At 39.8% G+C, this 12,593-nt stretch overlaps 1 protein-coding gene and 1 non-coding gene across 2 annotated transcripts in view; both read left to right on the forward strand.

The window, feature by feature from the left end:
* Positions 1-8,300, forward strand: part of PTPN13 (protein tyrosine phosphatase non-receptor type 13) — a 223,801-nt gene extending 215,501 nt beyond the window's left edge. The window contains exons 44-48 of the mRNA XM_052641697.1: positions 604-694; positions 2,634-2,971; positions 4,877-5,092; positions 6,046-6,108; positions 8,205-8,300. Of these exons, the coding sequence (XP_052497657.1) occupies positions 604-694; positions 2,634-2,971; positions 4,877-5,092; positions 6,046-6,108; positions 8,205-8,300 (804 nt within the window). The remainder of the gene's footprint in view (positions 1-603; positions 695-2,633; positions 2,972-4,876; positions 5,093-6,045; positions 6,109-8,204) is intronic.
* Positions 1,845-1,951, forward strand: LOC128050136 (U6 spliceosomal RNA). Its single transcript, XR_008199645.1, has one exon. It is a non-coding gene; the product is annotated as a U6 spliceosomal RNA (small nuclear RNA).
* Positions 8,301-12,593: the final 4,293 nt, after the last annotated feature.

The raw sequence follows: 12,593 nt of genomic DNA on the forward strand, positions 1-12,593 counted from the left end.
AAAGTGTTATGCAAGGTTAAGATAAATTTTGAAAAATTTGAAAATGTCTACTTCTTTACAACCTCCAACTATAAAAGCACCATCTTGTCATTTCTAGCGTGCGCAGTCACTCAGTCATGTCTGATTCTTTGCAACCCCATGAACTGTAACCCTGCCAGGCTCCTCTGTCCATGGGATTTTCCAGGCAAGAATACTAGAGTGGGTTGCCATTAACTTCTAGCAGTAAATTAATTTTTCTTATTAGAGTCCTAATAGAATAAAGGAATCTCTTTAGACATTTTGGAGCTTGATAAATCTCCTTGAAGAATATCCTCTTATGTTAAGATGAAGAGATTTTTTAAAAAGCCAAGTATCAATTCTAACCATCCACTAAACTTCATAGTTAATACACTATAGATGTGATGCATCATTTCCAGCAGTTTCTTGATTTAGTATTGGGATTTTAGGCTGATTTGTATTAACAGGACATAACTATTTCTAAACAAAGTTTGCCCTAATCAATAGTCAGTTTTGCTGCCTGTACATTTAAAGCATTTGCAATCATTACAATGAATTACTGCTTATCTCAACAAATTTAATTTTATTTCTATTTTTGCTTAACAGAATCTTCAAGAATTAAAACCTTTGGATCAATGTCTAATTGGACAGACGAAGGAAAACAGAAGGAAGAACCGATATAAAAATATACTGCCCTGTAAGTTCCAATTTGGTTTCAAATCAAATATATGTTTAATATAATTTAAACCAGTTTAAAACTTACGCGCTAGTTTATCACTCACGTAAGTGTGCACACACACAGAGACATACATCCAGAGATTTACATCAGTAACAAATAAATTTATATATATAGTGTAAACTCTTTTAAAAGTTTCTTTGTATTCTGAAAATTGATTAGGGCAATCTTAAATGTATCTTCAGACATTCGTGAATTCTTAAGGTATTTCTAAAAATATTAAATGGCTTCTGGATAAGCAATTTCTTAGTTCGTGTGTCATAGTCAGATCTATATATTCTGCATTTTAAGCACAGAGAAATGTCTGTGGTCCATAACAGTTGTGGATGTGCACGTGGCCACTGTGGGATTACCAAGTTGCATTATCCTTTGAATTGTTTCAGATGCCTTGTGGAAAAACTGGTGATCCTATTTTTACCCACCCCATTTCACCAATCAACATGTGACTTTTTAAAAATATATATGAATATGTGTATATAACTAAAATACTAACATCTAGCAACTTCTTATAATAATCATGAGTCATATATACATATATTGGCATATTGAATTGTATCACATGACACATTGACCTTATCTTTGCCAGGAAGTCATAACTTCAAAGATAAATAATAGAACCAATAATGACAAACATGCAATAAAAATGACACAATTTTTTCAATCAGGGTAGAAGATACAAAATTCATTTAGAAAAACCTCCTGTAAGAGTTGAATTTCATATAAATCAAACGCATTTCGAGAAAAATTTTTTAAAAAAGAATTGAGTCTTAGACAAGATTTTTTCAATGGAATAAATAAAAATGGAATAGAGCCTGGTTTGCCATAAAGTACATGATGATTATTTCAGGCAAATAAAAAAATGGCCGAACTAGTATCTCAAAGCAGGATGGGATAAATCAAGAATTACTGAGTGGATTTGCTTCTGTGGAACAACAAACAGAAGTCAAGTAATATCAGGGCAATTGACAGAGGATTTTGAAATCTATTACTAAATGTTATAATTTGGCAATCACAGAAATAACCAGTTAAATTCGTGAATATTTAAAATAGAAATTACTTGCAATGTATAAGTACATACAAATTAATTCTCTTGGATAAGATGGCTTATATAGTGCTCACTTCGGCAGCACATATACTAAAATTGGAACAATACAGAGAAGATTAGCATGGCCCCTGCGCAAGGATGACATGCAAGTTCATGAAGCGTTCCATGGGTTTTTAATGGAATATTACTCAGCCATAAAAAGGAATGCATTTGAGTCAGTTCTAATGAGGTGGATGAACCTAGAACCTATTATACTGTATCAGCCTAGAAGGGTGGGATGGGGCAGGAGATGGGAGGGAGGTTCAGGGGGGAGGGGATATATGTATACCTATGGCTGATTCAGGTTGAGGTTTGACAGAAAACAGCAAAATTCTGTAAAGCAATTATCCTTCAATAAAAAATAAATTTGAAAAAGAAAAATGGCTTATATACACTTTTCACTGGGGAGCCTGCTTTGAAAATTTATATTTTGACTATATGAAATTACAATGCTTGGAGAATGAAGCAACCTACCTTTTTATTTATTGCATTAGTTTATTATTTTGGCTGCTTACTTAAAAGAATATAATTAGATAAGCATTAATTGTGCCAATCATATTTGTAATAAGTACTTTAGTAGTTTTCCAACTTGGGGGGAAACTCACTGAGTTACATCTTAAATATACTTGCAACATGAGGGAAATGTATAAAATGATTTCATTGTACTACACCTTGAAAACATGCCTTTATTAAAATGTTTGTGATTTCATCTGTGGTTATGAGGAAAGTCTCAATCTTTGACTTACCTGGTCTATGAGGCTCTTGTTTAAAAATGCATGATATGGATGACTGTGTATTGTGATGGGAAATTCACAGATGATGCTACCAGAGTGCCTCTTGGAGATGAGGGTGGATATATCAACGCCAGCTTCATCAAGATACCAGTGGGGAGAGAAGAGTTTGTCTACATCGCCTGCCAAGGACCTCTCCCCACAACTGTTGGAGATTTCTGGCAGATGATTTGGGAACAAAACTCCACAGTGATAGCCATGATGACCCAAGAAGTAGAAGGGGAAAAAATCAAATGCCAGCGCTATTGGCCTAACGTCCTAGGCAAATCGACCATGGTCAGCAACAGACTTCGACTGGCCCTTGTGAGAGTGCAGCAGCTGAAGGGCTTTGTAGTAAGGGCAATGACCCTGGAAGACATTCAGGTGCGTGGATTCAATCTTTCCATGATTACATCAGTGTCTTTCTCTGAACAAAAGCTAATGATTTGAGTCCCATTTCAGTGGAACTAATTCCACCCATTATTCTTAATCTAATAGAAACTTTACTGTGACCCTCGTCATGAATTCTGCCAGTTTCCTCTAGTATGTTGTTTAGTGACTAAATCATGTCCAACTGTTTTGCAACCCCCTGGACTGTAGCCCGCCAGACTCCTCTGTCCATGGGATTTCCCAGGCAGGAATACTGCAGAGGGTTGCCATTTCCTTCTCCAGGGGATCTTCCTAACCCAGGGATCAAACTCGCATGTCCTGCATTGGCAGGTGGATTCTTTACCACTAAACCACCAGGGAAGCCCTTCCTCCAGTATATACTGTATTAAAATGAAAATGGAAACGCGAGACTTTTACAGAATCAACCATCATCCTTTGCTTGGTGTGATACCACAGAACAGCTCAAAAACTATGTGCTAGAAACTTTTTTTTTTAAAGGTCAAACCTCTAAGTAGGCTCAATAAAACTTTTTTAAAAAAATCTCCACGTAGAAAATAATCCCCTACACAGACAACATATTTTAATATAAGGACAATTGTAGCATAAATGTTTGTTAATCAGGTAAGTCCGATTGCTCCACCTAAGCACTGAACAAATTATCTTAAATTAGATAAGTGGTTATACCTGAGGTTAAGCTTCTACTGTTTCTCTACCGCCATACATGCTCACATTTTTCCTTCGTCCACCCAGTAATGCTAACTTGGTTTGAGTAATGTGTTTCCTATTGGAGTTTTAACTCTGTTAAAGAATAATTTTATTTTCATAGAAACAAAGCTTATTGACTCAGTTTTGTTGGTGGCATATATACAGAGCCTGAGAATTTCCTTCATGATTTCTAATTTGTGATTTTACAAAGATTATACCTCTGTATTCATTTACACCAGCCTACGCATTACTTGGGGGCTTCCCTGGTGCCTCATATGGTAAAGAACCTGCCTGCAGTGTGGGAGACCCAGGTTCGATCCCTGGGTCAGGCAGATCCCCTGGAGAAGGGAATCGCTCATTGTCCACTCCAGTTCAGTTCAGTCTCTCAGTCGTGTCCAGCTCTTTGCAACTTCATGGACTGCAGCACGCCAGGCTTCCACTCCAGTGTGCTAGCACAATTGTTCACTATTTCTTAAATGACTTATTAAACAACACATGTTTATAGAGCTTAGACTTTGTTATAGAATCTAGGGATTCAGAAGTTAACCATACAACCAAAGGAAATTGCTGACTTCATGGAAAGTAATTTCTAATGAGAAGATACTGATGTTGATGCTGTGAGAAAGACATCACAGGAACATTGTGGGGAGGGAAGCATTTCAGTCAGAAAGAGCAAGTGCAAAGGTCCTGAGACTAGACTGTGCCTAGTGTTTTTCAAGAACCAGAGAGGGCCCTGTGCTGGAGCAAAGTCGCCAGGAGGAAGAGGTTAGGTGTGAGAGGAAGCCAGACCACATCTGTAGGGCTTTTAAGCCCCTGCAATGACTATGGCTTTTACCTGAGTGAATCTGAAAAGGGGTCATTTAAAAACAAAAAAGGTTGTTACTCATAACAAAACATAATTTGCTTTTAGGGTTTCCAAAAAGTAGTTTTTACCAATATTTAAAGCATGGATCTAGTAACCTTTTTTATTTTTCATTGGAGGATAATTGCTTTACAATGTGTGGGTTTCTGCCATTACAGCAATTTAGTAACCCCCTTTATAAAGGTCCTCCATGTGTTGTCTGATGGAGTCTCTTTGTCTCTTCCATTTTTATTTGGATCTAATCCAACGGACCAGGCAAAATTTTAAAGGACAAAATAAGAATTAATTATACGTAAATGATATTATCTACTTATTCTGTTGTACAATTTCAGACAGGAGAGGTACGACATATTTCTCATCTGAATTTCACTGCTTGGCCAGACCATGATACACCTTCCCAGCCAGATGACTTGTTGACGTTTATCTCCTACATGAGACATGTTCACAGATCGGGCCCAATCATCACACACTGCAGCGCGGGCATTGGACGTTCAGGGACCCTGATATGCATAGATGTGGTTCTAGGATTAATCAGTCAAGATCTTGAAGTGAGTACAGGATGTGTTGTGATCTCAGAAGTTTTTATTTATTAGTTTGTATGTACTACATAGAATTGCATTTTAGTAAACTTTCAAAAATGCATAGGGCATAATCAAGAAGAAAGTAATATTCCAAACTTATATTTGTTTTACTGGGGTTTTTTAACCATCCATTTAAAGCCCCTTATGTGGCATTGCATTTTTACTCTGTGTAGTCTTTAGACTTGTGTAAGATATTCATTGTTATCACACTTTTAGAGATAGAAATATTGAAGCGCCAAAGAAAGTGTATCTTTGAAATGAAAAAATAATTATTTTGTTTTTGTTCTTGTTACCTATAGGTGGGAAACACTTTATTATACAAATTGATACTGAATTGTCTATCTATAAACAATTACTCCTGATTTTTCAAATTACTACTAAATAAGCAAAGTTAATAAGAGTATAATCTTACTTAAAATCTAAATTAGTATAAATCATACTTAAAATGTTATCTTACTATACATAATATGTAACTAATCATCATCTCTTAAAGAATTTGCCAAGAACCATACTATCTTGCTCTTCACACTCTCACGATAATTTAAGTAGGACAAAACAAAACAATTTGTTTCTTCATTGGGAATATAAAAAGATCAGGAATTTTATTCTGAGCAGCAAAATTTAGGAAAAATAGTTAATAGAGACACTAGAATTAGTCGTTCCAAAGAAAAGAGAATTCCCATTGGGGATTTTCTAATAGAATAAACTTCCTAATTCTTAGAAAGATCATAAACAAAATTATCAAATGATAGCAAAGTCAGTTCACCAACTTATTTTGTCTAGAAGAGTTTCTCAAGACTGATAGAAGGGAAAGGAGATTGGGGTGAAGAAATCTATATAAGCCACTCCTTGGTGAACCTTTGGGGTTCACAGTCAGTTATCATTTTTATGTAACATACAGGCTCTGTTTCCTTTGACAGTTCGACATCTCCGATTTAGTGCGCTGCATGAGACTGCAGAGACACGGAATGGTTCAGACAGAGGTGAGTGTCGGCTCGTACCTTCTGATGAAGATTTTTGTAAAAGCATTTCTAGGGCTGTCTTTTTTCAATGTTGCCTTTTAGTTTAAAAAATAAGAAAATCCAATACCAACAGTGAATAGATTACAGAGAATAGGATGGCACATTGGGGGCAAAAATTTGAGGTGGGACAAAATAGCATGTAGTTAGTAGCATTTCAGTTCCTACCTAAAAAAGAGCGAGAAGGTAATATTCTTGCTACAGAATTTTCCTGAGAGGGAATGGATTCAGCAGCATTGACTTGAAGGCAGAAAGGGAGTCTGGAATTCTTAGCTTGGGAAAGAGTTTATTTATCCTCTGCTTTGGTCATTTTCATTTCTCTTACCTCAAGTCAAAAGATAGGTTATGTCACCCACTGACCTGCAGACATGGGTCCTTCCCAGGGACTACATGCCTTAGAGTATCTGTCTACTCTGCATAGTTCAGCTGTCCTTTTTGTTTATATTGGGAGGGGAATACTTTGCATAGTTCTGTATCCCGCATCCTACATTCAACCCTATAACACAATTTTCCATATTTTCAAAGTTGCTCAAACATCACTTCCAATAGTGGTGAATATATCAGTATATATTCACACTATACATCTGGTCTTCTCTTCCTCTCGCTCTTTTTCCTCTTTTTTTTTTTTGTTTGATGTGGAAGCTGTGTTCATATATCTGTTAACTTATATTTCTCTACCTCCCAAAAAATACCCCCGTCCCCCATGTGTGATTTTTTTCTTTTTTGGACTTCCTTGGTGGCTCAGACGGTTAAGCGTCTGTCTACAATGCGGGAGACCCAGGTTCGATCCCTGGGTTGGGAAGATCCCCTGGAGAAGGAAATGGCAAGCCACTCTAGGACTATTGCCTGGAAAATCCCATGAACGGAGAAGCCTGGTAGGCTACAGTCCATGGGGTTGCAAAAAGTCGGACACGACTAAGCAACTTCACTTTCACTTTCACTTTCTACTATTTTTAAAATTAAAACTTGCCACCTTTCCTTTCCTATACCTTTTAAATTCAAATTAAGTCTCCTAAATATTAAGCTGATTCAGTCTTTTTTTTTTTAGATAAAGAAAATATATTAAAAAAATAGTTTTTTAGACCCAGGAAGTTCACTTGTTCAACAGATATTTATTAAGTGCCTACTATATGCCAGGCACTCTTCTAGGCACTTGGAGCATGTCAGTGAATAACATGAATGACAAAGATCTTCTGCCAGAATAAAAGATCTTCTAGTGGATGGTGATGAGCAAGGCAGATAATGAATCCATTAACTGTACCCAGTTATGATATACGTTATAAGATCTTTGAAAGTGGTAAGTGCTTTAGAAGGAAAAAGAGTGGAGTGGAGGATGAGTCATGGCAGGTTGGGTGATATTTTACATAGAGTGGTACCACTGAGGATGTAACCCCTTGAGCAAAGATGTGAAGGACGTGAAGCAGGTGGTCATGCGGATGTCTGGGAGAAAGAATCTTTCAGGCGGACAGACCACCTTCGAAGAGGTCCATGATGGGAGTGTGTCTTCTGTGTTCAAGAGTAGTCACAACCAGTGTGGCTGAGGCAGCGGGAGCAGGAGGGGAGGTGTGAGAGGAGGTGATGGGGCCAGAGCTTGGGGCTTCCCCCTGAGTGAGATGGGGCCATCACAGGATTGTCAGTATGGAATGACATGAGCTAACTCTCCTCTTAAAGGACCACTCCAGCTGCTGTGCTAGAACAAGATGTGGTTTGGGGAGGAGGGTGCGGGGTTAGAAACTGGAGGACCGTGAGTATCACTAAAGCACAAAAAAGAGAGGTGGCCCACCCATCAGAGACAACTTGAGTTAGCACTCACCCCGCCCCCGCCACCCCAAGGCTTCTTCCTTCCACATTTTGTCAGTCGGGTTTCTCTTTCTTGTCATTTTCATGACACTGCACAATTCTGTATCCTGCTTTTACTTTCAACCTTATAACACAGCTTTTCCATATTTTCAAAATTACTCAAACATTGCCTCCAACAGTGGTGAAGCTATTTATCATATATTCACACTATACAGCTAAAGTCTGCTCTCCCTGTCTCCTTTTTTTTTTTTTTGCTCTAGGATCAATATATTTTCTGCTATCAAGTCATCCTTTATGTCCTGACACGTCTTCAAGCTGAAGAAGAGCAAAAAGAGCAGCCCCAGCCTCTGAAATGACATAAGAAGAACAGCCTTCTGGATGTCTGTCCATTTCTTTGCTCTCTACTTAAAGGTCACAGGACAGCAAGTCCATGCTTATTCTCCTCTACCTTAGAGGGGCATTCTTAATAACAGTAAATAACAGTGACATGCTGTATTTTTACAGCTGCTTCAGTCTGTGATAAGTATCAGAGGTCTTTTAACACTAACTGAATAATGCAGATCTTAGGGATAAATAAGGCAGCATTTGATTATAGACATATCGAGTCTATTTTTCATGCACCAATCTTGTTTATAGCAAAATTATTTTCCAGTATTTTTTTAAAAACTAGAGCTATTTTATAGGGGATACTTGAAGCCAGTATTTAAGCTTTAAATGACAGTAATATTGGCATAGAAAAAAAAAAAGGTAGCAAACGTTCATTATATCAATTTCTAATGTTTACTATCTAGAACTTCCTGTAATATATTTATATACTTTTCCATGAAAATAGAGATACCAAATATGTTTGTAACTGCATCATGTTATACACCTGCTCACTTTGTAAATAAAAATACACCTTAAAATGAACAAGCCAAAAGTGTGTGCAGACAAGTTTCACATTTTCAGTGTGCTGTTTTTTAACAACATCTAGGACCATGTGAAGGCCGGAACTTCTAGACTCCAACTTCCCATCTTCCCATTTGATCCCAGTCATGCCAGCCTCAGAGACTGGGAGTATTGTTGGAACCCCTGGAGATATGCAGACTCTGACGTGAGGGTCAGGTACTGACTAACTGTGGCTAAGAAATTCATTCTCCCTTCCTGCCTCCACCCCATAAGCCTAACTGATACCTGAATCAGAATTTTCAAGTCCTAGTTGTTGCAAAACTCAGAATATCTTGCTGACAAGGCGTAATGAAAGAAAACAGTATTACGCTTCCTGGGAGGTTGATATTGATTCTGCCTGAAGGAAACAGCTTCCCAGGCGGTGCTAGTGGAAAAGAACCTGCCTGCCAGTGTAGGAGACGTGAGAGACTCGGGTTTGATACCTGAATTGGCAAGATCCCCCTGGAGGGAAAGCATAGCAACCCACTCCAGTATTCTTGCCTGAAGAATCTCATGGACAGAGAAGCCTGGCAGGCTACAGTCCATAGGGTCACCAGAAGTCAGACACGACTGAAGCAACTTAGCATGCCCCACAAAGGAAAGAGATGGGCTTTGAAGAACCCACTTCGATTCTCAGTACCAAACGTGTTTCACTAACCCCCAGTTCTGACAGCATTCCTCCACTCTGCCATGAGTGATGCCATCCCAAGACCCTGGAAACTGCTTGGTTCCTCCTCATAGGATTGACCGATTCTGAGCTAATTAACTGGAATGTCTGATCTTACCCAAGATCTCCTGAGAACTACTCCTGAAGAGCTGAGGCTGTTTAAAGGCAGAAGACAACATCAGGAAATGCACAAAAGTCCACAGGGAAGTGGCTGACTCCTCACCAGGCAGCAGGTTTGAGTCCTACCTCAGAAGTGGCAGGACTACCCTGGTGACTCAGACGGTAAAGAATCTGCCTGCAATGCAGGAAATCCAGGTTCGAGCCCTGAGTCAGGAAGATCCCCTGGAGAAGGGAGTGCAACCCATTCCAGTATTCTTCCCTGGAGAATCCCATGGACAGTGGAGCCTGGTGAGCTACAGTCCATGGGGTCACAAAGAGTCCTGAAAGTGAACACTTTCAGTTCACCTTCGTTTTTCAGAAGTAGCTCTGAATCTAGCAAGAGAAGCATACTTCATCACCATCATTCCCACTTCCATCAAAGCAGTTTCTACAGATTGGGTTATAGCAAAGGATTTGGAGTTGGGGGGGGGGGGGGGGGGCGGGGGCGGTGGTTCTGTTGCTTTAAAAGCTATTTGGAAACTCCTGAGTGGGCTGGAATCCTGAGACCTTGTTTTCCTGTCATGAGCACAGGAAATGAGGCCAGCGGGGCTCCAGGAGCCAGAACAGCTGGAGGTGATTAGCTCCCATCCGAAGTCCACAGAGATGGGTGGGGGAAAGCTGGAGAAGGATGCTTTTTCTGGAAAGAAGGAAGCTAGGAAATGCATGGAGGAAGAAAATGTGAGTTTCGCTTTACGAACCCTGAATGGAAACTTCATCATAGTAAACATGTTACTGCCCTCATCTGGAACGTGGCTCCACTACCAGAGTGCGGGGAACCTTTGGCTAGGGCCGCACTGGTTAGAAAGCACGCTGAGGCCACAGAGCTAGGGTGGCACACGGAGGCTCTCAGCAAACGAATGAATAAATACAACTCGGCTCCTAACGCGCATTAGACAGCTAAGTACTAGAACACGCACGACCATACAGAATGGCTCAAACACAACAGAAGTTTCTCTAAGAGTTCTGGATAGGCGAAGAGCTCGGCAGGCTACCTCTCCTCCCTCCAGTTGGTAGGAGCCCAGGCCGATGGATTTTCTATAATCAACACAGAGTTTCCAAGGTCATTGTGAGAATCATCTCCATACCCCCAGCCAGAAAAGGGGGAAAGACTATGGAGGGACGCCTATGCGGGATCTTTCAAGCTCAGCAGCCTGGAAGCAAAGCACATTACTGCCACTCATTCTATCAGCAAGAACTGGTCAGTGTCCCTGAGCACAAAGAAGCTGGGAAGTGAGTTGGCTGAGCAGCTGATCCCAGCGACAAGACAACTCTACACAAAAGAAGGAGAAGCATAAGTAGTGATGGAATCTAGCTATAAAACTGAACTGAAGTTGCATATTCTAAACAATATATCTTAGTATGGTCCTGAGCACTGTAAGATTGGATGTATCACTTCTGTCCCTAATTTGGTATATGCATTAGAAATATTTCTGTATCATGATAAAAAGGAGAGAAATGGTTATTGAGAAAAGGTCAGATGTTCATATCTGTGGTTCCAGATCGCCTGTTAGATCTCTTGGTTTTAAAATGTCTAGTTATCTAAATGCAATGTGATACATCCAAGAAATTAACAACTCACAAAAGCTGCCCTTCAGCCAGATATCTTGATAGTGAAAGAATGTGTTCCCATTTTAAATAATTCAAGGTACTTTGTTATGGTGAGATAAATGTAACAAATTATGCATTGACCTGCATAATATTTTAAAGTCAATTTAAATTTTAATATATCTCTTTGGAGTTGCACTTGACTGCAACCAGCCAAAAACTAAATCAACAGGCTTACACAATTTAGAGATTTCTTTCTTTAAGAAAACAAGTTCGGAAGTAGACAGTTGCCGGGCTTGATCCTACAGTGTGATAATGTCAGATGGAGTCCCATTTGTGGATTTTTGGTTTTGTTCCCCTTGCCTGAGGACACATATCCCAAACATTGCTAAGACCAGTGTCAAAAAACATACCACCTATGTTTTCTTCTAGAAGCTTTATAATTTCAGGTCGTCTTTGTTGTTATTGTTGTTCAGTCACTAAGCTGTGTCTGACTCTTTGTGATCCCATGAAGTGCAGCATGCCTATCCAGCTTCCCTATCCTTCACTATCTCCCGGAGTTTGCTCAGGTTCATGTCCATTGAGTTGGTGATGCTATCTAACCATTTCATCCTCTGCCTCCCTTTCCCCTTTTGCTTTCAGTCTTCCCCAGCATCAGGGTCTTTTCCAGAGAGTCAACTGTTCACATCAGGTGGCCAAAGTATTGAAGCTTCAGCTTCAGCGTCAGTCCTTCCAATGAATATTCAGGGTCGACCTACTTTAGGATTGTCTGGTTTGATTTCCTTGCAGTCCAAGGGACTCTGAAGCGTCATCTCCAGCACCACAATTTGAAAGCATCAATTCTCTGGCACTCACCCTTCTTTATGGTCCAACTCAACGTCCATACATGACCACTGGAAAAACCATAGCTTTGACTAGACGGACCTTTGTCAGCAAAGTTATGTCTCTGCTTTTTAATATGCTGTCTAGGTTTGTCATAGCTTTTCTTCCAAGGAGCAAGCGTCTTTTAATTTCATGGCTGCAGTCCTGTCTGCAGTAATTTTGGAGCCCAAGGAAAATGGCACCCCACTCCAGTACTTTTGCCTGGAAAATCCCATGGACAGAGGACCCTGGTAGGCTGCAGCCCATGGGGTCGCTAAGAGTCGGACACGACTGAGCGACTTCACTTTCACTTTTCACTTTGATGCACTGGAGAAGGAAATGGCAACCCACTTCCACTTTTTCAGTGTTCTTGCCTGGAGAATCCCAGAGACGGGGGAGCCTGGTGGGCTGCCGTCTATGGGGTCGCACAGAGCTGGACATGACTGAAGCGACTTAGCAGCAGCAGCAGCAAGAAAATAAAATCTGTTAC

Source organism: Budorcas taxicolor, chromosome 6 (assembly GCF_023091745.1).
Source record: "Budorcas taxicolor isolate Tak-1 chromosome 6, Takin1.1, whole genome shotgun sequence".
Taxonomy (NCBI): Eukaryota; Metazoa; Chordata; class Mammalia; order Artiodactyla; family Bovidae; genus Budorcas; species Budorcas taxicolor.